Here is a 27,030-nt window from a genome sequence, read left to right on the forward strand (position 1 = left end):
AATTCGCTGAAGCTCCTTCGTTCTACTTCCCTGATAAGGTTGCTTCACGTCGTCAGTGCTCTTTTATACCTGTATCAATCACCGGTTATTTTTGCCTGATTGAAGAGTTTTCGCACCTCCTTTCTCATTCTAGTTAGGTCCCTGTTCCACTAGGATGCGTCCCTTGATAACTTGACTATCACAGCTGGAAAGCTGGCTTTATATGACGAGCAACGACTCTTTTGAGACATTCTACCACTGATTCCACCACCACTGTTATCCGTAGGGTGTTGTTAGTGATCAATACAGGGGGATCCGGAGCGGAAACCAACCTGCTCTCTGTCAAACAACCCTTCGAGGTGTTCCTTTATACCCTCCGGAATTATTTTGTCTATTGTCTTTGCGGCGGCAGGGTATTCGCAGATACCCCTCCAATTATCACACTCAAAACGAGTACCGAGAGAGAGATCTCGGATACCCAGGTTTTCCATATAAATGAAAATAGCAGATAGGCGGGAACTGCAGATGCAGCGATGAACGGCTCTTCGGGGAGACCGTCAAGACCAGCGGCTTCACTTCGTTTGAGTGCACTGATGGCCAAGCTGGTTTATCTTCTGCTTAAAGGAGCAGTCCATATCCACTCCAGCTTGTTATTTTAAAGTTTGTACCGGAAAACGATGCGTATTCACACGTAAAACCAATCTTTAAGCTTTACCTTAATTATCGCACAAAAAACTAAAAGGAACCAATAATAGTCATTTTTTTTCTGATTATTCAGCTGGTCCGCATTATTTCGAACGTTGTCAATAAGGTATCAAGAGTCTTTGTATTTTCTTTTAGAAGCCATATTAAATGTCAACTCGCCAGATCAACCCCATTTCGAGAAGTTTCATTCGGAGAAATTAGTGTTGTTGAAAAATCTTCTCAAAATAACTTTTTTCAAAAGACCCCTGCAAACAAAGCCATAGAAGACATTTCAATGAATGAAGGTAATCTTCCAATTTCAAAAATCAGCTTCTTTCATTAACGGCCCTGTTACATATTTGGTGTTCAGTTTTGACATAGTTTATTAAAATGCAAATAGCCAGGAATTTTCTTTAACTCGATAAAGTTCATTAGCACTGGCGCTAATCTAAATGTATAAACATTTTATCTACAAGATACCCATACAACATCAAGAGGACCTTCAGTGCTGATTACCAGCCGCAGCTCAAGTTCAATGTTTCACCAAGTGGTTACCCAGATGACCAAAATTGCACCACGGCTGCAGTATGACTGCTTACACTCAAGATTTGCAGATGCTAGTTACCACAAACTATCAGATGCTCGATGGTACTCGAGCGGTTTCTGCCACTGCGGTTGCATGCATAAGCGACCCGCTAATCAACAAAACGCATCTAAAACACTTGAAGACCTTTCGCTTTCATAGAGGCGGAGAAAGTTAAGGAAAGTAATTGAGTGGAACGACACTGCAATGCACTCACTCATACTCGATCCCTCCAGCTAAACATCGGTGGTAAATGGCTGGCGGGTAAATAGTCACTCAACTGGCTCAAGTACATGCCAATGACGTCGTTGTTGGATAAATGCACCAGTAACTCACTAGACCATATTATGTACGATGTCTTCTGTGTTTTTCGTGTCTCGTCTTCGATATTAATCCCATACAATATGGGTTGTCGCCATTTGGAATCTCATTGCCTCTATGGGATTTACATTGGCAAAGGAGCTTCACCTTCCCTACGAAACGCATTATTGCTTGTTAGCCAACGACTCTTGTTTTCTAAGCAAAGTCGGAAATCATATTTCGCTAAGAATTGTCATGGGAACTTTCCCGATAAGCAATCTTGCGTTCGAATTCGTTGAACTAGATAATTATTCCATTTTATTAACGAGCTGGAAGTCAGGAGGGTCTTCTAAGTTGTTCACGCACAACAAGTACACAAATTCTCAGCATCTTATAAAGCGATTTATCTATTTTGGTTTATCTATGAAGGCTTAGGGAGATTACTTTTTAATAGCCTTTCATGAACTGCGCCAACCATTAGGTAGGTGGATAAAAATGTAGGGAAGGTTATCAGAGGGCCGCTATTAAGAGTTACTTCTGATGTACATAGATAATAATAAGCTTTCCGTCCACATCATATATTAGAAACGCTTTATTATATATTTCCTGCTGACTCCTTTTCGGATGCCCTACCACACATTTTCCTGATTTATCCGGCAATGATTCGTGAGTATGATCCTAAAACTCTTTCTGCTAAGGTTGAGACAACCCTGCGAGCGCTTTGGCTCATATCTCCCCAAAAGTATCCTGGACTATTACATTCCTGGTAAATTCGATTAACTTAGTTCCTTCAACCATTTCTGTTCCTTCCTTACTGATTAGAGCACTAGGCTGCCGCAGTGGAAGGTCGCGGTTCAAATCTCACTGGTGGTCTTCCCATAATTCCTCTGAAGGTGAAAGTGGAGGTACCCATCTTTGGCGCCAATTTGCACCTGAAATATACTGATATGCTCATCTACTGATTCGAAATACACTTTCCTTGGACCAACAGCATCTGCTCCCTCTGTTGTAAGGGATTCGTTAGTATTCCAGATAATCAGTAAACAGTACGTCATTGCTACGATCTCGCAGTATACCCTGCTGTTCCACTGTGTTCATTACCGTGCTATCCCTAGGTACGTAGGTAATTCGGGATACCGGCTAGAAAAGACGTCAATCTTCTTTCGATATGCGCAACTCTTCGTCTTGATGGTACACCCAGACATTCTGAAGATTGCCCTCCTTGACTTGAGTTGATTGCATCTATGTGTGAAAATGAAGAGAAGTCAATCCCAGAAGGTCATCCCGGGTGTCATTGGACATGTTCTCATTGCCCCAGTAGTAGACAACTAAGTTAATCTTTAAAGTTTGTGTGATTCCCTGATTGTTGTGTCGGGTATGGTTCTGTCTACCCAGGTTACCACCCCATAAATAGTCATTGTCCTTACTGTTACCCAATGAACATATTCAGCGTAATATTTCCCCTTCTATGGACTTGCAAATGATCAAAGTTCTTGTGGCTTTCCTACATTCCCAAATAATTAACTATTGCTTCCAGTTTAACTTCTATACCTTGAAGTTTAATGGCTCTCAAGTAATCACACTTGCGCTCCCGACTGAGTTAATGCGTAGTCCCGCCCTTTTGCACTAGATGCTAACAATTTTTAGTCACAATTTTAATCTGTTGCATAGGGTGTCGTCATGCTTGCTCCTACAGATTAATACAATATCACCAGCGTAAACCTCGAATTTTATTCCATTATTTATTAGCTCTAACAGGAGTTCATCAGCTGCCATACTCAACATTAGCGGCGCATAGCGTAACCAGCATTGCAATTGATGCCCCTTCTTAGTGTGTGACTTATCCACTGCTGCTTCCGCGTCCCGATCATAGACCTATGTAATAGTATCAGACCAGCGTACTTCGGTGATACGACGCAGGCTTGAAACCTTCGTCAGTACCTGCCTGCACCACTTCCAATGGGATATTCCCATACAGCAATACAGAAAAAACAATACACGGAACAGTCTCAACTTGATCTTCATCGTCACCATCAAAAACGCAATAACCGATATTTTGTCTGTCCCTGCCTTGGTAAAGAATACTAGACATCCCGGCTTTGCGTTTAGGTCCACCAATTCGATATCCCTAAAAGCTGTCTGGCGTCCTGGACTACGCCATCGCTCCATCTCAGGCAGGATCTGTCATGTCTTCTTTTTCTACCATAGATATTGTCCTTTAAGACTCTACGAGCAAGATCATCCTCACCCATATGAACTAAGTGACTGGCCCACCGCGAAGTATTCAGCCGGACTTCGTTCACAACCAGACGATCAAGGATAAATTGAAACCTTATAGAGGCTACAGAATCATCCATCGTTATCTGGCCTCGCACATTGGTCGGTCAAGTCTCTTTAGGATAGAACAATGATCAATTTATCAAGGTTGAGAGGTGGCGGCTTTCAATCAAATAAATAAATTTTATTGCAAGTGACCCTGGCGGCAGAGGCTCATATATGTTTTTAAACTGCTTTCCGCCCAAGCCAGGTACTTCCAGCAATGCTACTATTGAAAAATAAGCTGTCTGTTATCATTGGTATTTCGCCTGGATACGGGCTCCGTCCATAATTGACTGTTAAACCTCCATGTATGATTTTGATATCATATTTGGGGTCCGCTCTACTGCCCCGTAGAAAGTCTTGTTTTACGCCTCCTCGGTAAGGACGTTAACTTTAATCAGACTCATATTTCGAAATTTACCTCGTTCTTTTTTAATGAAACACTGCATACAAAAAAGGATGAAGGCGAATCTCCCGCGCCTAAAAAGGAGGCAAATTGTACCAACTGGGCCTCCAAGTTAAGGGTTGGGTAGGGCTCACAACCCTAAACGGAAAACCGATATTACGAAGCCACAGAAGAAGCCTTGGACATTATGGACTTTAAAACGACGAATCTGGCAACGACAACGGAATAGCGATTTGCTCATTTTCTCACAGAACGTGCGCTCCCTGTACCGTCCGAATGCAGCTTAGCAACTAACCGATACACGGACTCAATACAAGGCTAATGTAACAGCGCTGCAAGAAATGCTCTGGACAGGGACCGATTTCCTGAAAAAGAGCCACTACCCTATATTTATAGCGACCATCCAGTGAAGCATGTGCTCGGAGTAGGTTTCTTTGTCAGCCAAAAAAATGAAACCTGCTGTTATTGGCTTTGAAAATATAACCGGCTATGCAGTCTGCGTTTGCGAATTTAGAAATATAAACCTCATAAACGTTCACCCCTCTACAGAGGAGACTGCAGAGTCGAAGAGGGATACCTTCTATAAGGCAGTTGAGCAGACCCTCGAAGTTTGCCTCAAGTATGATATCAAAATCATACTTGGAGATTTCAACAGTCAAGTAGGGACGGAGCGATATGTTGCCTCCCATAGCTTACATGGAGATACTAATGATAACTGCGGATTACTCACTTAGCAATATCGCATGAAGTTGTTGTTGAAAGTACTTGGTTTACTCAGAAAGCGGTCTACAAACATATATGGGCCTCTCCAGATGGGACCACTTTCAACCAAATTGACCACGCACTGATTGAACGCCGCAACCTCTCGGCCTTGATGAATGACAAAACATGTAGGGGAAGGCCTACAAAGACTTAGATCACTATCTCGTTGGTATGGTGCTCCGAGCTAAAATAACAACACCACCTAGAAGACGGCCATTTTTCAACAGTTGCACCATCTTTTCATCTACTTCAAGACCCGAGACGTACAAACTGTCTTCATCCAGATCGAGCAGGCGGCGATTTGTGCGAGATATTGGGCTGCACATCAATAAAGGCAAGATGAAGTATATGGTGGCAACGTTAGCACCAAAAACCAACCAACCAGCAACATCAAATCGCACTGGTCAAACGAAAACAATAAAGATAGGAGACTACAACTTTAAAACCGTTGAAAATTTCTCCTATCTAGGGTCAAAATCACAACCGATAGCGGCTATGACGATGAAATCCGCGTACGGTTGCTGGCAGCCAACGGAGCCTCTTTAAGCTTGCAAAAACTGTTGCGCTTGAAACATCTCACCATGGGGGTTAAAGCCACAAACTCCTAAGAGAAAACTGCTTTGGCAAAAGCAAGGGAACAGAATCCAGCGGGCTCAGATCTTGAGAGCCAACCCGTAGAAGCTATAGATCTCTCAGAAGTCCCCAAAGAATGGTTCACCTTGTGTCCGAAACCTGACTAGAACTGGATAATCGCAAAGGAAGGGCCTGAAGGTTTCTCTGTCTTTTCCGCACGTACAGCGAAAGTCAATCCATTATCAAAGGTGAAGGAGCGTATAAAAGGAGTGATCTCGTCGGGACTCATAGAGGACTCATTCCGGAGAAATTACTCTTCACCCAGCTTGGGGTAAAGATAGTTGAGCTATCCGAGCTGAACAAGAACAAGCATAACGGGCACCAAACTATAAAGAATATGGTAAGGGTTACTAGAGCCCTTTATAATATTTAGATCGCAAGAGGAGGAAAGGAATTCCAAGGAGACGCCGAAATCTGCTGTCCGAACAGTGTCACAAGCGACCCAAGTGACGTCTGACGGTACTGCCATCGAATTATAGCCAAATAAACGAGTAGAGCCAAGAAGAGGGGATCCTCTCAAAGTTATCAACAGACACCTAAAAGAAAGACTGGCGGACAGGCAATTCCCAACTTTGACACTTAAAGTTGACAAGGGGCAAAGCATGTACCGTCGGCCAGCGTTGCGAAGCCGAAGCCAATGGATGGTCTAGACGAACTCATCCAGAAAGGATTGTTGTCTCTAACAAGGGGAATCTACCCTACACGAAAATACTCAACAACGTCAAAACTAATCCCAACCTAAAAGCTCTGATCGGAAATGTGAACGCATCTGAAAAACCGAGAAAGGGTATCTCATGTTCGAGCTGAAAAGATCTAGTATAGGCGAAACTGATGACTTTCGCACTCAAGTTAAAAACTCGCTTGGGGATAATACCTCGTATCCAAAAACATGTGATCTATGTACATAAAATGTAAAGACCTTGATGAAGTGACATCGAAAAAAAAACATTTCCACTGCCTTGAGGGAACAATTCAAGTTGTAAGAGCTTGCGTAGGAGTCCATCGTAAATTTACGAAAAGCCGAGTTCGGGTTCGGGCACTTTAAAAAGGGATGCGCCAGCGGCTTTGATGGGCACCATCGATGCAAAAAGGCCATATTTGCAGCGAGTGCAATAGAAACCCAGATGTCTATTGGGCGAAGCAAATGAGGGAAGGAATAACCGACATATTGTGAGAAGTGGTAAATGCCTGGAATTTAAAAAGGCGTTCACTGCAATGAGAAAATAACGTGTATTCAAATAAAGCTCAATCATCAGCGTCGCTCAGGATTTACTTGACCAGACCATGTAAGAATCTCACATGGAAATTGCCGTCATAAGGGTGTCGTATGGGTCAAAAATTCAACGCACGCTCAGAAGCAGACGTAAACCCGTGGCCGTTCATCTCTGCGGATCACGCGCCCTACCCTCTTACTGAAATTCATTCAATGGTTATCTCGCAGTAAGAGAAGGATACGGGCAACTTCTAGGGACCAGAGATTTGCGGCATAATAGGGGATAGTATAACCCCGGGCCTGGACGGAGCGCCAAATAAGGCCCTTAAGCACGCGACGAAATTCAGATCGAAGATATTTGCGAAGCTGTTGGCAGCGTGCATGTTCGTGGGGAACGGCACGGGAGCGGCACAAGCGGGTACTACTGCTTATGTCTGGTGAACTTCCAGGTGAACCATCCTCATGCAGACCCATAAGTTTACTAATCCCTTAGGGGAAAATTCTAGAGCGGGTAGTCTATAATAAATTATTACCTGTTTTTAAGAGCCAAGGAGGCCTTTTAAATCATAAGCATAAGTTCCGTAAAGCCAAATCAAACATTGATGCCATTTAACTGGTTTCTGGCTTGACCGAAGGTGCAATTAACGAAGAGGGTAGTACCAGTAAATATTGCATAGTAGTAACATTTGACGTGAAGAATGCAATTCAATGTTCAGTATTCCCGCCTATCTTTCAGTTATTGTCGATAGTTATTTAGTAGAAAGGAGGCTCTGGTATGACACCGATGTCGGACCCCGGGAGTACATTGTCTCCGCGGATGTTCTGCACAACTTCGTATTAGGCACACTACACACACTGTGCAAAGTAGGTCGAGGCACCTGGGAGAACCCTTAATATCAGATGCAAAGTTGAGAGATTTGGAAGTGGGGAATATACAAAAATTCCTAACGGTTACAAACTTGTTGGAAATAGTATAGTTAATAGGTACACTATAACAAGTAAAAAGAGCCCAATAGTTCTTTAAGCTACGGTGGTGTGCTCGATCATACTCTATACGACCCCAGTGTGAAGAGAGGTCTCAGAGACTTCAGTTGACATTAAGAGGTGCTCTGCCTTCAGGATTGTCTCAAATGATTATGACATCTTGGCAGATGACATAACGAATACGAATACTATGCCGATCTCCTTTATCGCAGACGGAGAACACCGAGAGGGAAAGATCTGTAAATAGATGACAAGAGCGTTAAGAACGCTTGGGAAAAGGTCGGTGGTGAAGTCTCAGAGGACCCGGAGCATGTATTTTTCCATTGTCCCAGATTTGTGAAAGAAAGAAGGAACCCAAAGGAGTCGCTAGGAGAGGTGCTGATACCAGAAAATCTGGTGCCGTAAATGGTAGCATGTGTGGAAGATTGGTAAGCAATCAACTTCATGATCGCATCTATTCAGAACATACTGCGAAGGATAAAGGAAAGGAGAAAAGCGCGGTTTATATACGCCGCGTGCTCAAGCTAGAGTGGGAAGGGGCGAGTAGGGGTGGCTTTATTGGGTAAACATTCCACACACTGGTGGATCCAGAGCAATCTGTTTCGAAGATTTTCATCTCCTTAAAGGAAAAGATAGACAAGCAAACATTGAGCCCATTTTAACAAAATTTTGTTTTAAAAATGAATGTAAACCGTACCATATATATTTATAAAGTCCGGGCTGGGGGATGGATATGAAGATGGGACTTTACAAATTGTTGCAAAATCGTATACGTATTTTAATGACAAGACGCTGATAAGTATGAATCTATAATATAATATCGTAATAAGTAGTTGAGTAGTTCAAAAAAGCTCATCTCGCTTATCACTGGTCCAATAAAAGAAGGAGAAGTAAAAGTAGCGACCTTTGAAAAAGTCTGACCTACTTGAGCATATTAACAATAAACAACCATTTAATTAGCGTAGTCGTGTTAGTTATTCAAAACACAAAGTTTTCCAAGATTTAAATTTAAACTGTCCCGATACAAACTCCAATTAAGTAGTGAAATTTTACAAGATAATTTCATAACAAGCCATTTCCATTCACACATAACTCCAGTGCAACTGGTAGCAATGCAATCCAACTTTATCCCGAATAATAGTATTTCAAACCCAACAAAGGCCACAATACTGCAGAACTCCATGGAATCATTTGTTCAGCTACAATTAATGTCGCAATCGAACCAAGGAATTAAACATGACTCTATCAACAAACCGCCATCATTCAAAGAAGAATTGCTACGAAAATTGATTCAAAACGCAAACATTTCTACCACGTGAACATAGACAATAACCAACTTAAAAATTACTTTTATTACAAAACTGCATGAACACTTAAATTTTGAACACGGAGGAGGTGGGAGAAGAAAGTCACCTAGGCCTAGATAAAAATCATTGAAAGAATGTTATAAATAAGCATGGATGACATTTCGTCTGCCTTATTTTTTGTCTAGATGTTCCTCATGGTGCTTGTAGTCGAGGAAAGAATCTTTCTTGTTTAATTAGATACCATTCCCGATAAAAGATGGTAAAGGTATTTATAATTCTTGTTCTGGTGCTGCAAATTGTGGTGTTTGCTCACACCTTTCGGGTGTATGAGAATGAGGGTGAAGAGGAAGAACCAGTGGATGTCAGTGGAAATGTGAACTCAACAGGGCCAGTTGTGTATCCTAGTGCGAATAATACTCAGGACATACCGATGATGAGAAATGAGACGTAAGTTAACTAATATTTTACATCTTTCCAATTATTTTCATATTTCCTGTGAAAAATTTATCCTTCCTCCTTATAATCACCACGCAAAACGTTGAAAATTTTTCTGCTTTGCACTAGTTTCGACCTCCTTCCCCTGCGGTCATGAAACATTAAGAGGTGCTTTTTCTCCCTGGTACTTACTCATAAATTGTTACTCTGCTTTATAATTTAATGATAAACTAGACTAGACATCTCGGTGGCAGTCTTAAACTCACTTCTCCCATGTAGTCTTTCGAAGCATTATATTTCCCAATTCCTTGGTACTCCTCTAATGCGGAAATTGATGCTCAGTACGTTTTACTCAAACACTAGTACCAGTGCTAATATGCTACTCGAAAACCCTTTCCCGATTCCTATAATATTTCATCTGAGAATCTGAGTACATTCATCAAAGACAGGGAATGGAAAAACTGCTCGTTGAAGAAAACCTTACCAAAGAATCTTCGTCTGAAGTCTGAGGAGGCTGGGCAGCTGCATATGAAGTGCAAAGCCGTCTCTGTCTCCTCCTCACATTGGCATTGCATATAGCTGAGACCACCTCTCCAATTTTTTCCATCTCGTAGTTTAACAGCAGTGTCACGTTAAAAGCCCTACCACGGTTTTCTTGCTCCACTTCTTAAGTTCTTTCCCAAAGATTTTCGCCTATCAGCAGAAACTCAAATTTCTCCATTCCCTGAATCCTTCCAATTTCACTCTTCAAAGTAGACTTGACAGTGGATGGCCAGATGCCAAAAATTGGTTCTGACCACACCTTTGTGGATCCAGAACCTTGGCGAGTCAGCTTTCTCATTATCAGCAATGTTTGAGTGTCCTAGCACACATAGAAGGAATGTTTCGTTCTGGCTCCACTCTAACTGGGTTGATATCATCTTTCATTCTTTCTTAGTGCTGATAATCCTGCCCGCCTGTCGGAACAGATTCGAATATTGCGACTCCACCATTTTTCTCTCAAATATTCTTCTGCCGCCAATGAAATGGCAAACATCTCCGCCTGAAATATGGTCGTCATTTTCCCGAGAAGTCGGGCCAGTTCCATAATCGGATTTCCTGAGAACACCCTCGCGCCCAATCTGCCTTCTATGACTGACCTGTCAGTCAAGATTATTAAGTTTGTAATCCCAAAAAAATCGTAACCATTTATCGACCATTCTTTTCTTTTGGTAATTACGACGGATTATATCTTTTCAAAGATCAATCTTTTCAATGATCGGCGGGCCTCAAAATCACCTGATGTTTGCCAAAGAATTTGCAAATGGACGCATGATCGTATGATTGGCCGCCTTTCCCCACGCCAAATGTGTCATGCCTATATGAGTAGTCAACTGCTTTCCGTTTACCTGAGAATGAAGATGGGGGGAAGGAAAAGATTTAGGATAGCTTCGAGGGCCGTGGTTGGCGTAGTACCGAATCCTCCAGTAATACTGTTAGCAAAATTCAATCTCGGGCATCAGATAATGCCTACATCAAAATAGGCTTTATTATCGACGTATACATACAATGAATCCGTTTTAGTGAAAATCCCCAGGTCTTACCTATCGCAATCTTACAGCACCAGAGCATTTTGCAGGATTTCTGGTATTGTTACTGAATATAGTGCGTCCACATTAGCTTGGAGTCGAAATGTAGTCCTAAATATTTGACTGTTTCTACTAGCTGGATTTCCGCTCCTGATAAGGTGGTAGCATATATCGGCCCCACCTGACCGCTGTAATTGAACATCACTAGCTCAGTCTCCCTAGAATTCACTGTAAGTCCGTTTTGGAGACACCAACTGCGGATTATATGCAGACTTATATTCAAGCGTTCACATGTTGTGCCTGCAAACTACTATTACGGCTAGATCGTCCGCAAGTACTTGTGCGAAGACCTTTGTGTCCTCCAGCAGCGATAGCAAAGGTATTGATATCTAGAAGCTATAACAGAAGAAAGAGAACCGCTCCGTTTAAGCAAATCCTAAGATAACCTGCCTCAATAAACTTCTGTCCGACTAATATGAGTTACCCTTCTCTCCCCTAACATAGAAGAATTCAACCGATTAACAGTGGATGGATTGCATGCTGTGTTGCACAAGTGATTCATAACTGAAGCCGCCTTCGGTGTCCCTGAATACGCCTAAAGCGTATTCTTTATCAGACATCATCTTCTCAATTTTTACCACGAGCTTATGGAGTGCCGTCTCCTTGCATCTGCCTTTCTGGTAACCATGTTGCCTACAGTGAAGTGTTCACCTTAATATGTACATATATATCCTTCTTAGACCGATCTATACCGATCACAATATATGATAGATCAGCAAAAAGGAGACTCCGCAGCGCTATAAATAAAAGCAAAGCTCGCGGCTGACAGAAGCTTGTTAACGAGGTGAATGAGGACCCGTGGGGACTTGGCTATAAGCTTGTCACTCGGAAATTCGGGGCTCTGCGGAAGCCCTGCATAATGTGCACCGATCAGATGGACCGCATTGTGCGGGCATTGTTCCCCAGACCCCAGGGTTGATGTAAATAGCGCGGAAAACGTCGTGGATTGCCCTCTTTTCACAATGAGAGAGCTCGAAGAAGCGGTTCTGACTATGAAAAACAGGAAGGCGCCAGGTCCTGATAGCATCCCGGCGGAAGTTTACACACTGGTGTTCCGCCAACGTTCAGAATTGCTGTTTGAAGTGTTCAACGCGTGCTTGAAGGAAGACATTTTTCCTTGTCGCTGGAAAGTGGCCAGACTCCGGAAAGTGCTCGAGAAGCTCATCAGAGGTAGACTCGCTGAAGCGATCCGTGCTGCCGGGGACTTATCCGCAAGGCAGTTCGAGTTTAGAACAGGGAAATCTACAGTGAATACTCTTATGGAGGTCGTAGATGCGTTTAATCGAGCCGGGGCATACAGGCGCCGATCTCGACGGATAGTGCTCCTCATAACGCTTGATGTCAGAAATGCCTTCAATTCCGTAAGATGGACAGATATGCTAGGCACACTAGAGAACTCCTTTCACGTGCCAGGCTATCTCTTGCGGATATTGAGGGATTGCGGATGGATGACTGCTTACGGTTTCAACCTTGCGCTGGAAAAAACCGAAGTAGTCATCCTGACCAGAAGGAGAATGCCGACCCTGCGTCCCATATCGATCGGCGAGTTAACTATAGAGTCAAAACCAGCAATTAAATTAAATAAATTAAAAGCCGGGAGAGCGGGAGGGCTAGCCCGAAGTAATGTGTCAAACGGTTCCAGGCTAGTTCTCTAATGACAGGGAGGTGTTTAGTTGGTAGTCAGCGTGGTATTGCAGGAGTCCAACACTTGTGCGTAAACGCGTTCACCTACCCTACTCCCAAAAAAAAAAAACAAAAAAGGGCGATCTACTAGTCTTTCTAGTCCTTTAAGTAGAAAGGAGTTCTCTGATGACAGGGAGGTGTTTAGTTGGTAGTCAGAGTGGTATTGCAGGAGTCCAACACTTGTGCGTAAACGCGTTCACCTAGCCTACTCCCAAAAAAAGAAAAAAAAAAAGGGCGATCTACTAGTCTTTCTAGTCCTTTAAGTAGAAAGGAAGGAAGGAAGCTGTTTTTGCTTCCGTCTAGGTGGGTTTCGCTGGCTTAGGAATAAATATCATCTTTACATCACACCAGTTAAATGGAATATAAGCATGCGCTAGGCAATCACGGTACACATTCCGAATATATAGACTCAGTGCGCCTATTCCCTCTATTACTAGAGCAGGAATAATGTCATCTGGACTCGCAGACTTGTATTGATGGAACGTGACACTACTTTGCATGCCAGAGCTCAATCATTCATCATTGGATACAGCCCTCAGTATCCACCATCCATCTATTTTGAATGCTGGCTAGGAAGTGCACTTCAAGTAAATGATTTTCGGTTTCTTCATCGCTTTCCGTATACCACGCACTCTGTAACCGCAAATAACTCAGCGGCTGGCTGCGTTCTTTGACAAGGATCCACTTCAGCGAGAGAGTTGATCTCCTCGAAAAAGCGTCTCTAGGACTATCGCTCAGCTGTATGTTCTTTTTTTAGAGCTTTCTAAGCCATTTTGTACCGACTCCAACCAGCGGCTGAATCAGACTTTAGAGCTCGTTTGAGCAGCACCCTTGCGTTCCCCTCTGTTTGCCCAAATCCAAGTTTTACCATGAGATTTTACCCTTCTCTGTCATCTCCAATGGACAGCCCTTTTTGAAAGCTTCTCCCATGATAGTTGTGATTATCTGGATTGTTTTCTCAATTCTAGAAATGGATTTAACGCGTCTCCTAAGGATCTTAACTCGAACGCTCAGTTCTATTTTGTACGTCACCCCCCCCCCCTCCCCCTCCCGTGTCTTGCCTGAATTCCGAAGTGGTTGGAGGTAGACCCATGCGCATTACGAAATAAATTTCAGCCCGCCTGTTTAGAACTGACTTCCAATAGGATTGGTTCCCACTTAAATAAGTCGAGAATCTGGGTTTACACTTGGGTTTTCCATCGATGAGCAACCCAATATTCAGGGTTGGATCGTCATGACCGAAGTTTAGTTTATGCTTTTGTGTTTTGGGTTTTTAATTTTGTCTTAGCTGCTTGCCATGACCTTTGTCTTATCGAGATAAATAAGTCGATTTCGACAGAACCGCCTTTTGCCGAGACAAGGCTGCTTGAAAATAGGGGTTATTTAAGTTCACGGTTCTTGGCCACATTTTGACCCCTGTGGTTATTTAACCATCGACACGATAATCACACCTTGGCATTTCAAATTCCTGCGGTTAACTAGTATCTGGATCCCAAAAAAAATGATATTCAGAATTATGCGACAACAGATTTTAGATTTAGGATGTTTCCCAATCCGTTAATCGGAAAGGACATCAATTACTCAGCACCGCTTGATCATCTGAACGGTTCAATATTTCTGACATGATCATGTGTATCGCATCGGAGACGGTCGGATTGGACAGAAACTCTGTTTTCTTCAGACTCCGCCTATCAAATATGTTGCCTGAGATTAGCTTTTTTGTAAGAGATTAGCAAACCATGGTCTCCACTGAACAGTACATAAGGAGCTGGACGCCAATGTATCTAGATATTCTAAGTGGACTTGCCAAATATCCCATCAGGCGCTTCCCTTCATGCGAATAAGGGAACGTTCGGCAGATGTGTTATAGGCGTACACATGAATGCATCCGGAAACATGCCTTGGCTTCGGTCAATTACGAAGGCATGGACCAGTTGGAATGACAGGTCGAAACAATGAAAAAGCTGCAGAGCAGAAAGCCATATTAGCAAGGACTGCTAAGCTGAACCAAATTGCTTAATCTGCAAAGGGAAGGAGGGTGTGAAGGAGGCTGCAGGAAATACCCGGAATACTGTAGAACCCCCCCCCCCAACACAGATCACAAATGAAGATAGAAATCACTACCAGGCGACGCAGGACTTACTCTCCCACACCACCCGCGAGAATAACATTGATGTCATAATTAGTGAGCCATATCGAAATCAAGGTGGTGGAGTTTTGATCAAAACCCAAACGGACCAAGCAACGCTATGAACTTGCGGAGAAAAAGCGTTCCAGGGAGTAATGTAACATCCGGAGATGGGTTCATCAGAGGAAAAGTGAAATGAACCAACATCATATTCATCTGCTATGCTTCACCCAGGGCTACACTTGCCGGGTATGGGCAGATGCTTACATCTTCGAGCAGCGGCTAAAAGAAGGAATTAAAAAGGTGTTCATGGATATTTGGTGGGTTTGTTTCATTAGAAAATAGAACACTTTGAAAGTAAAAGTCGATGGACATACGGTCTTCTCGAAGATGGCTATCAAGTACCTGGTGGTGATGATTGCTAGCAAACTGACCCTTAGGGAGCACAGCTGTTATTAAAAGGCAGCTGGTGCTAGTAGGCCAAAACACTGTCAGAGATTGCTTTTGACCGGTGTGAACGGAAGCGTTTACATACTCTAAGAGGAAAAAGCAGATGAATTCCGTTAACCAGCTGATAGCTTTGTGGGTTTGCGACGCTATGGTTGCGGTCATGATCCCAGTCAACATAGATACAACCTCTGACAAGGCAGATGGAATGAATCTATCTCGAACGCACAGGTTCATTCCTAGCGTTAGGATATGGCTTGAGCGAAAACCGTAGAGGCCAACTATCACGTTACCCAGTTGCTCACGAGTCATGGTCGTTGCTATAAGCAGTTCTGGATACGGTGGGATAGCGAATGATCCAGAGCATGTGAGAGGTTTGCAATGGAGAGGAGGAATGTGAAGGAGCGGAGCTGAAGAATACAATTGCGGTTCCCTCCGTAATCATAAAAATACAGGGGAGCTACTGAAGGAAAAAATGTGAAATATAGCAAATCCTCTACTAGAGCGATTGGTTTTTTAACCAGGTGAATCGAAAATAAGTTTCGACCTCAAAGGACATAAAGAATTTGTCTTCCTCGATTTTCCCAATCAATTGTAGCCTTGGAGAACTAACTTGAATTCTTGACTGATCCAGTCTCAAACAGTTTTTCCATATTCTGGAATTCTTTCACAACCATTTGGCTATTTGATGGTTCAGAGAAATTTCTGGGAGAACGATTTATGGGTCTTGGGGCGTTCTTTGATCCTAAGAGGTACTGGGTTTTTAGACTTTCATTCTATTATTGTTTAGGATAGTGGGATGGGATTGGGCTGGACCAAATGGAGAATAACTTACTCTCACGTTTTTTGATCCACGGACCCCTCGGGCATAGCACCCAAACATTTAAAAATAGAGACTAACGGTTGCGTCCAGGGCAGAGGCAACTCATCAGACAGTGCCTCATGACAAGGATGCGAATTGTTGTTGTTTTTGCGAATATATAAAGGAGCGTTTTCTAAATGTTGCCCCTTTCGGTCATCCTGCTCCCAGGGCAGTGGTGGCCTGGACAAAACCGTGAGTCCCTATTTTCATTATATAAGTTCTCAAAATTGATCGCCATTCCCTGTCCACATGTTTTACGAATTGTGGTAGAAGATCGGTCCTAGGTTTTCTACACGGTCCATTCTCCCGCTTATCCTTCATTTGGGTTTCATAGTCTTGTTTGTCGAATATAACAAGTACATTCCCTTTGTCCGCTTTGATGTAGTAAACAGGCTTCTCTTGGACTTCTTTGATTATCTTCCTTTCTCGTATGTCGTTTGTGCTTTTGGTCTTACTACACTTATTTTTCCAGACGGCATCCACTTTTGCTATTCTGGTGCATTCTTATTGTTCTTAAGTGATATAAGTAGACTTTTTAGTCGATCTTGGACGGCAAAATTCAATCTGTTGTTCGTAAATTTCAGCTGTTGCTTTGTGAAGGACTGCGATTAGTGGTACTGTATCTTCTTGCTATTTTCACTTTAGTGAGAAATAACAAGAAAGCATCGGGGTATAGACGGATCATGATAGTCCTGTTCCTCTGAATCATTTCGTATTTTATTCAACATTAATGCGCCGCCCTCCACGACGGCCGCCTATTCATTCTTAGTTATAATCTGGTGCTCCGGTTCTGCATTGTTCCATATAACTATTTCCTTATTGCCGGACAAAAACTTTACTCGAATTCCCTCATCCATAGCCCTGAGTTGGCTACCACATTTAGAGTGTTCCTTTTTTTGAGGCCATCTCTTCAAAATCATTGTCCGTAACAAATGAAAATGATTTTTGGGCACCCTGCGCTAATTCTTATCCCATCACCAAAGTGTTAGCAAATGTCCTTGAAAATCCTCCTAGCAAAAATTTACCGCGTTAATAAAACCCTCGCAAATCCATTTGGATTAGTTATGCCACAAACTTCGTCGATATCCTGTGAAGTTTCTAAATGATATATGTGTACGTGTACTCATCGCACATTTTATTTATGGCTATTAACTATTACTATTGAATATATACATAAAAATTAATTGCAAAAAAGCGATCAATAAAGAGATTATCAACAAGTTTTCCCCAATTTTCAGGAGAGAAATCAATTCAACAGACATCAATAGACAGGCTACTCTGGCTCCCGATAGAACCCCAGCAAACGAAACGACAAATGCTAGACCAGAAGCAAACCAACGTAACGTAACAAATGCAACAACCCCTAGAAGTAATTCCAACAATCAAACAAGCCCAATTCCAGCCAAGGTAAAGGAAAACAGGTAATATTTTGCACGGCTCAATTATGACCAAATCAAATTGGTTAATCTTGCCAAAACAAAAAAATGCAAATGCAGGTTAGTCATCGAAATCCCTCGGATTTCTAAAATTTGATCCCATGGAAAATCATCTGAGCGCACTCCAAACTTTTAACATTTATTTTTGATAGCCATGGACAGGCACAGAGAGTGAAGTTACTCGCTTAAGTCTTTCGTTTAGTCATTCTACGTATTCCTCTCAAATGCTAGAAAGAAAATTCAAATTGCAAAGTCAGATTTAGAAAAAGTAAAAGAATTTTTGTAATCACCTTCAGAGTGGAAAGTACCCATAAAAAATACTTCAGCTATTTATATTCAATAGGACGATTGGGCTCAGAAAGTAGCCAATAACGATCATGGAGAACCGGTAATTCGTCAACAAAGGTAATCATATGCTGTACTATAAGCATAGGCAAAATGCTGTTTTTCTCAAAAAAGATCTGAATTTGCTTGTTGACTTAATTTATATGAGTCCGTCGTAACTGACAGCTGAATTAAAATTTTAGGAAGTAATACAGATTGAGTGGCGGTCTCCCCCTGGGGAAAAATAAATGAAGAATATTCAACTTTCCTGCGAAAGGAAAACGCACACTAGTCTGAAAAGTTTGCTTCATAAGCACACGTTCACTAAAGCTGCCATCGCGGATGAAAAATGCAGCTCTGAAATAATTGAGGAGTATGCTATACACCATTACTTCACAGCAACAAAACACTATGGGCAACAATGCTACCGAATAGCAACACCTCCGTTTACTCAGTACCTCGGTTAATGCAGATCAGGTTTCTAGTTTAAATCATTTATTTTCCTCTTATCTTAATATTATTCATATTTGCCGAACAATTCATCGTTCAACTCAATTCCAATAATGTCTAATATGCTAAATAAAACTTAAATTCGAACATAGTAAATGGACTTGAAATAAAAAAAAATCCCAAAATTAATTATCATATCACAGAAGAGAGCATGTGTAGATAATAAAGGAACTGTCTTTGGAAGCATAGCCAACCAGTCTGTGGTATCCCTCAAGTGCCATTTTCTTTATCCGCGAAACTGAGATAAGTTTCGTATTATTGAGAAAAGGAAACTGGACCTGAAAATAGATTGCTACATGCATTAGTGCTATTTGGATGAAGTGCCGTTCTTTATGATCGACGCATCTACGAATGCCATAAATTAAAAACTCAAGCAGTATCGTTCGCCCTGTTGCCATTTATGTTTTGAGTGGTGACCAAACACCGGAGACCATGAAAGCTGCTTTGCTAGGATCACATCCGAAAGGAGGACATCCGAAGTCGATATAATGCTGCGCGTCATTACAACCACATCACTCGCATTGATGAGAACCCAATATTAAAGATTGGTCCGAGCGTATAAGTCGATAGGAAATAACCCAAAGGCCGATTGAAATGACAATGGCTCGATATCTACATAAAGAAATAACACCCTCCCTGCCTGGCCCAAGCAATGGCCGAGAAAAACGGAGGACCCCTTCTAGACAAACAAACTTCATTAAAGAACATAACAAAGGCTAACGAAGAAGGAGAAGCACTAGAGATAACTTTAACACCTTAAATGATGCATGACCTTCCATATTAACTAACGGATCCGAAGTACGGCGTCATCCCCTTAAAAATGAAATGAAGATCATTAACAAATGAAGGTGCGGTACATAAGTACATTACGCCTTCGATTTTCATTCAGCAATCTGCTCCTGGTTCGAAATCTTTATTCTCGGTTCTGGTTCGAAATGTTCATTCTCATTCATTCTATTCAGTCACAGCAGGCATTTGTTACGGAAAACTTATATTCTAACATAGCAGTTCTCCCTAGCCCTTGTTAGAACTAGTCAGAATATATCTTCTCAAAGATTCTTTATTACTTCATCCCATTAGAGCTCAAATTAAACCGCAGGCCATTTCCCGTCATTGTGCTCAAGTATTCGAAGTTCACATTTTGTGACTAAGCACCCCCTTGGTTATGCAGCTGTGGGCGTACACTGTGCCTTCTTTAGCTTGGTAACATATTTCACAACATCAGGCAGCAGCTGTCACTTCAGGTGTTTCATCAGCCAATTCTTGCCTTTCCTTAAAACATGACCAGCAGCCCCACAGATCAATATCAGTCGGCAGAGCCGGCACCCAGCCCGACTCTACACAATTTCCTAAGGGAATTTGAGAACCAGCATCCTATGCAGCCTTAACCTAAGATATGAGCAAAGCATAAGGCCTTCACTGCTGTGGTAAAAGTAAGGGAGAGTCCCATCGGCGAAGATCTTCATAACCAGCTCATGTTACTCACGAAGGGAAGCATTTCTCCTACCCTACAACTAGAAGTCTCTTTGAGATCCTCAAAAAATGGTTTACCTTGTGTCCACTACCTAGTTCTACCTAGGGCTGAGCAATCACAAAGGAAGTGCCTGAGGGTTTCCGAAAGCTCTGCCGATTGGGCCAGTTCGTCAGTCCACTGATTTCCCTCTATGTTTCTTGGAGTGGAAACTTAGAGAAAGGTGACTCTGAGTGTGCCCCAAGACTATCCAATACGTCGCTGAACTGCTCCATTATCCTAGAGGATCTCAACACGGTGTACATAGCTGCCTGGCTGGCGGCCGGAATTGCTATGTTACACTTGGGGCTCGGATCATGCCCCAGCTGGAGGCAGGCTTGTTATCAGAATCCACTTCCACTTAGAATACACTGGCGAATCCTGGGAGAACGTTTGACTCAGCCACACTGTGGGTATACAAGGAAACCCCACACCGACTCCAAACCATTTCTAATCCTTTGGTAAAGAATAATGTGACGTATGTTAACCTTGCAACACTTCGCGCTCGGATCATGCCCCAGCAGGCTACAAGCTACTTAGAATACACTGGCGAATCCCGAGAGATCGTTTGATTCGGCCACACTGCGGGTATCCAAGGAAACCCCACGCGCTCGGATCATGCCCCAGCAGGCTACAAGCTACTTAGAATACACTGGCGAATCCCGAGAGATCGTTTGATTCGGCCACACTGTGGATATCCAAGGAAACCCCACACCGACTCCAGACCATTTCTGATACTTTGGTGAATAATATGACAGATGTTAACCTTGCCATACTTCGCTGGAGTTCCACTCTACCGTCATCCACAGAGTCCACAGAAAAACTCCTCGTGAAGCTACTTCGTCCAAGATGTTACTATGGCAGCAAGCGCTAGAGCGTATTCAATGTGGAGTTTCACGGAAGGAGGTATAAGAGTACGTTAAGGTCATCTGCCGGGCAGGACTCCAGAATCCAATAGCGCCTGTCCACGCGGCTCCTTGATTCTTATTAAGCTTGGCACTACTGCACTTCTTGTTCAACGCCTGCCACTACACAATAAAACCGTACGTTAGGCGACTGTCTACATCCGAAGAACCATCCCCGGTCGAAGGTCCCATTTCGTTACAAAGGTTTTCTTGCTAGCATAGCCGTAGTAGGCTCTAGAAACCATATCAACTCTCAATTCTGTCTTCAATCTCCAATTTAGCTGAGGATCCAGAATCACACGCAGATATTTTCATTGGAGGAAAGACCCAACCTTTGTTCATTTAATCGCGGAGGGTGGAGAATAACATCAGTTTTTGTTGAATTTATGCCGAGTCCTCCTCTGTTAGCCCTCAGGCACACATTTTTCAACAATCCCTCTTTGATTTCACTAATAACTGAGGGAAACACCCCTGACACCAATATCACCAAGTGGTTGGCATAAACTACATCCTTCACCCCGCTCCTAACTAATATGCGAATAATTTTGTACATCACTATCAACCATAGCACCGAGGGGATGGCATCACCCCGAAACATACTTCGGCTCACAACACTCGTCAAGAAGCTATCTCCCAGATCAGACTTATCCCGCTTGTTAACATGGATATTATTCAATGTTTGGGGGTATTTTATGCAATTCTATTCTGGTTAGAGCCTCTAGATGGCTTTGGTACTAATATTGCTGAATTCTCTCTCTATATCCAGGAAGGTAACTGAAATGTATTGCTCGTAGTGGGGCAACCGCTCAAAAGTACCAAATGCCTCGTTAAAAGCAATTTCTATATTTTTCTTTGGGGTAGGCCCATTGAGACTCGGAGAATTGCATCCTCTCCATGGTTGTCTTTAAGTAGTTGTCCTGGACGCGCTCTAGGGTCTTCAACATGAAAGACGTCAGTCTGATTCACCGAAAGTCCTTCGCAAATCATGGGCGACCCTGGTCGGGTTCGGTGCGAAAACCAAACCCGGGTGTTTCCAATAGTGTAGTCCGAAAAAATGCATTTTCAGTAAATCTCGAGGAACCACGCCACAAACCTTTCTCGCTGCTTTTGTAGGCATTATGCCATCAGGACCCGTGGATCTACATAGGGACAAGCTGTCTATAGGCCAACCGATTTTACCTTCGGTAATTACCGACTTAATAATGCCAAAAGACTGAAACTACATAAGTTCCGGTTTGAATCACAGTCCCGCTGGCAGAGAAGTACAGCAACTCCAAGGTTTCACCAAAAAATTCCATCCAAGAACCTTCCGACTTTTTAAGAAAGAATGGATCCCTATATTCCTTAACAAACATTTCACTGAGTCTCGCAGACTCGCTAGTGTTTTCAATGCTCTGACAATTGTTCAACCGCGACTACTTCCTGGCAATACTGATGGCTGACTTGTGCTTTTTCAGGCGGTCCTTGTATAACTGCAGTATCTTTGTCTGCAGCAAATGTTGAAAATCTCCCTAACCAACTTCTGAAGTTAGGCTTCGTAACTTGACCAAACTTTCTCCAGTTGATCCTCCTGATGTCTCTAGAAGGGTTGAAAATATCTACAACAAGATTTAGACTGAAAAATATCGAAATGTGATCTGAAAAATTATATTGCCGATTACTAGATTGATATCTGGGAGCTCTTCTCAACCCTAACAGTTCTCCTAGTTGGAGAAAATTAAGATTGATGTACTGCCCCCTGTTACTTACCAAAAGGTTAATAACAAATTCAAAGAGAAACTCACTTCTTTCGTTAATTTCCGAGCTGCCCCAAAGCGTACACCTTGCATTGGCGTCGCAGCCTATCAACATGTTGGCCTTCTTTACTACGAATGTGGATGTCAAATTTTGTAGTTCTCCTGGAGGAGTAAGACGAGGATATCTACATATTTTCCGCATCTACCTGATCCAATTTGACCACGGTCAAGCCGGTCGAACTCAGATCCAGACACAGAAAAGCAAGCTGTTCCTATCGTGGATACATGCTCTAGGTCTGTCTCGATCAGTGTCTCTTGTACTGCAAAATAAATTAGGATATTTCCTTTGTGGCCTTTTCGTAACTTGGACTCCTCGAATCCAAAGCTCCTGTATTAATGCGACGTCGATCTCTTCCTCTAGCAGAAAGATTAACAGATTAGCAGAGCACTTCGAGCATTGTGGATTTATCTACACAACTCTCAGCATGATCGGTTCGATGGCCATTTACGATAGGCGGGCCCGAACACTGGTCCACACTTCCGGCGCCAGCATGACGCTAGCGGAATCACCGTCCGCCAGCTATTTCACTGTTTGCAGCGGTTGCATGGCATCTGACCCCTTGCACACTCTGCTCCTCCTGTTTTGCTGTTCGACCCCATCTTGAGATCGATTGCGCTTGAAGACGGTAGGTTTTGCCTTCTGCTGGTTTCCTAAGCGTTTGGAATGGCATTCTTCCACAATCGCTTAGTGTTTAGCGAGGTCCTTATCATTCCGCTCGACTACAGTATCGGGCTCCTTATTCTTCGCAATCTTGCTCGGAATATTATGACCTTCTGATACTGGCTGTTAAGCAGGATTCCAATGGACCTCTATTTTTTTCGCTCGTTTGCGACTACTGACATTGTTATCAGACTTTGTTTTTTCCCGTTGTTGTTTCCCGATGTCGACGGTATCGGTTTAGGAGTGCTGTGGTGGCTGATATTCGTTACGCTCAGTTCGGCAACAGTGTTTCCCAAGCTGGGAACCGCTAGTCTACCATCTCTCAACAAAACGGTCTTGCATTTATCCTACCTAGCTAATGAGATATTTGGGTGTCCTTTAATCGTTAAAATTGAAAAAATATTTCACAGCAATACTTCCTCCATTTGCAGCCAAGCTTGAGCCCAGCCACGGGGGAGCTATTAATGTTTAACATTCTATCACAACATCTAGTGGATAGTATTGTCTGCTATAATTATTCATTATCATTATTAAAATAAATTACTTCAGAGGAATTAAAATCCTTCCTGAAAATAAGAAATATATCATTGCTCCATTGCAGCTCAGCAAAACCCCGTCGAACTCCATTAAATCAGCCAACAACAAAATCATTTATACCGTCTCCTAAAGATGTTGCTACGAGGATGGCTCAAGGAGGACCATCATTCGCTGAAGATAGTTTCCAACCAATGTTCGAAACAGATTTTAGGCCTTCAGCGTTACTACAACGCCGACCTGCCCACAATCCAGTTAAACATCATTGTCAAACACCTCCCAGGCCACCTCCAGAGGAACCAGTACATCAAAACTCGGCACGAGATCTTGTCTACAGAGAACCTCAGCATCAAGGTCCAGATTTCAAACCAACACATCACTACATTGAAAAGCGGCCCGTTCCGAAAGAACCACCACCAATTGATTACAGCTCGTTTCAAAAGAACTTCTTCCCATCTGAATCACACTTTAAGGAACACCAACCAAAATTTAATTCTTTGCAAGAATATATTCAACATACTCCAAGACCTACCCCGGATAACAGTTATGTGATGTGGCCTGAATCCCAAAATAATGAGACTCCAAATCCTCAAAATGCATGGACAACTGAGCAACCAGAATTTGAAACACATCCACCATATAAATACTACCCTCCGCCAACAGAATATTCACCCCCGAAAGGTTTTTTGAGTAGCGCTCTGTCCATGATCACCCAATCATTAAAACCTTCCATCCCCACACGTCCTTATCCTTTTGAATTAACCGAAATTCCAAAACATTATTACGAGGCAAACTCTGGATTTCGACATTTTCCGCCATCAGGACAAGGCAATGACCCCGCAGACCACAAGCATTTTGAAAAATATGAGATCATCACAACCTCACCACCAGAGTACCAATTTCAAACCAAATTTCCACACACGAGCGCGCTTCATCATGAAACGGAAGTAGCTAGGCCACCTCATCGGCATAATTTGTAAGTAACGACTAAGGGGGATTGACAATTGTAGGAAGTTAAGTTAAACTCTCCCAAGCAATTGGATTTGTCTTTCTTAAAATTACATTCCACAGTTTTCACATTTGAGTAGAAGTCATTTTGTTCATTTCAAATTTTCTTGCAGGCCCTGGCACAAGATTATCAAAGTCCTATCGGCTATCGTTCCATTTGGATTGCTCGTCTCCGCGCTGACTCCCAATGTAGTTTTGATTAATCCGAACGCAACAAGCCCGTAAGTACCGAAACAAGCAAACAAATCATGAAACTCTCTAAGTAAAAGTCTTGTAAATTTTCCTCGAATAATAAGAAAAATTAGCAATATAATGCATACCTCATCTCTCCATCTGCATCTTCAACACTCTACCTATTTTCACGATGATCATCTCCATTGCCACAAGCACCATCATCATCCTCATCATGAGCTTAATTTTGCAATTGCTATCATTTCTTCGTCGTTCTATTGTTCGTCATTAGCAACGACCGAGTAATAAGTCTTAAAATTGTAACGTATCTTCTTTTGATATCTATATCGTCTTCTCATCTAAGATAAATGTTTTCTGCATCAAAGAGAGATAAGTGAAAGTGATGATCGTCATCGGCATCGTGATGATCTTAGACCAAGTGAATACCATCAACAGTAACAAAACTGTGCATCTTTCTTCTGTTACTTCTTTTCACTGCATCCGACAAAAGTTTTTCACTCTCATTTCCTCTAATTGACCTTAAGGAAAACACAAATAATATAATTTCATTACATAAAAAATCTAATTTCTGTGGTTGTCAATAGCAAACCTGTGGGAAACATATATTCGTATGTTACCCGACAACGATCACTTGAACCCGACCATGTTTTCGATCAGAAGATAATGGAAATTTTTAATGGATTGGATGGTGAGGATGCCGAGTCTTTGTGCATCAAAATTGCAATTTGCAAAGCTATTGCTGATAACAAGCCAGAAAATTTAACTCAGGATGAATATGCGGCGTTTCAAACTAAGTATTGACTTACGAATTATCTCTAGATTTCCCCGTAATTTTAATGCTTTCATCTTTCAGATTATGCGACGGCCTTGAAGATATTCCAGGAGAATGTCCCAATCAGTAAAGTTACTATAGATGAGGTTTGATTTCAAATGGCTTTTATTAAGTAGATCAAGTTACTTTTAATAAACACGAAATACAAACAATATTACAAATAATTTGGATGTATGTCTCTGATTCGTTCCTGCACTTATAATCGAATTTTAGTCGCCCCGCCAAGAATACTCTATACAGGAGATTCAACTGTTGGAGAAAAATCATTGCGCATCTTTGACTGTCGACGGTAATTTCGAAAGAAAAATTCCGTGCATAATTGCTCGTGTTAGTGCCGCGTATGTGGTACAATACATTTGTGTGCGCTCACGTGGTTGCTGGCCTTGTATGAACCTTATTAGAATCGTCTGTCCATATCTCTGCTTTTTTTTTGGCGGGTGGAAATCTTCAAAAGGTTCTGGCCTGGAAACGTCAGAATATGGGATTTTTACTAACTAAAACTTCTTTTCTCCCACGAATACCAATCCGGCACTCTCTGATTGCTTCACTTGAGTACAACTCGGCATCTTTGGCTTACATTTCAAGGGAAGCTTGAGAGCCTTATTTTGCATGCAGTCCGCACCCAAGGCTTTGCTGTCGCCTATTCAACGCCAGATCTCCAACAGCTCGTCTCTGGTGACTGCGGGAATCGGCGTCACCTTCAACGGTCGTTGAAAAATGTCAGTAACAAGAGGGTTGGGCACGTGATCTGCGAAAGCAAACGGCCTCTGAATCGTCCCGCCACAATTTTATATGCGCTACCTCACTCCTCCGAACGGTACTTTTTAAAACATTCCCTCTTGTTTCGCTGAATTCGACAGGCTTGCCGGCATCCCTATAGGCATGCTCCGATTATTCGATCCTACCTATTTTTCATTGAGCCGCTCCTCTGGCGCTCGAAGGCTGGCCAGTTCACTTCAAATTCAGACA

At 42.5% G+C, this 27,030-nt stretch overlaps 1 protein-coding gene across 1 annotated transcript; it reads left to right on the forward strand.

The window, feature by feature from the left end:
* Positions 1-9,426: 9,426 nt before the first annotated feature.
* On the forward strand, positions 9,427-26,219 carry LOC119653409 (pollen-specific leucine-rich repeat extensin-like protein 1). Its single transcript, XM_038057975.1, has 6 exons — positions 9,427-9,617; positions 17,592-17,774; positions 24,097-25,005; positions 25,151-25,258; positions 25,814-26,023; positions 26,083-26,219. Exons 1-6 carry the CDS (start codon positions 9,427-9,429, stop codon positions 26,129-26,131), a joined length of 1,650 nt encoding a protein of 549 aa, XP_037913903.1. The 3' UTR covers positions 26,132-26,219.
* The last annotated feature ends 811 nt before the right edge of the window (positions 26,220-27,030 follow it).

Source organism: Hermetia illucens, chromosome 4 (assembly GCF_905115235.1).
Source record: "Hermetia illucens chromosome 4, iHerIll2.2.curated.20191125, whole genome shotgun sequence".
Lineage (NCBI taxonomy): Eukaryota > Metazoa > Arthropoda > Insecta > Diptera > Stratiomyidae > Hermetia > Hermetia illucens.

Bases quoted from the DNA above. Each gene is read 5' to 3' on its own strand.
- LOC119653409 (XM_038057975.1), top strand. From the start codon at position 9,427: ATGGTAAAGGTATTTATAATTCTTGTTCTGGTGCTGCAAATTGTGGTG. The intron at 9,618-17,591 runs GTAAGTTAACTA...CCCAATTTTCAG, and splicing joins CCGATGATGAGAAATGAGAC to GAGAGAAATCAATTCAACAG. The intron at 26,024-26,082 runs GTATTGACTTAC...TTCATCTTTCAG, and splicing joins TATGCGGCGTTTCAAACTAA to ATTATGCGACGGCCTTGAAG.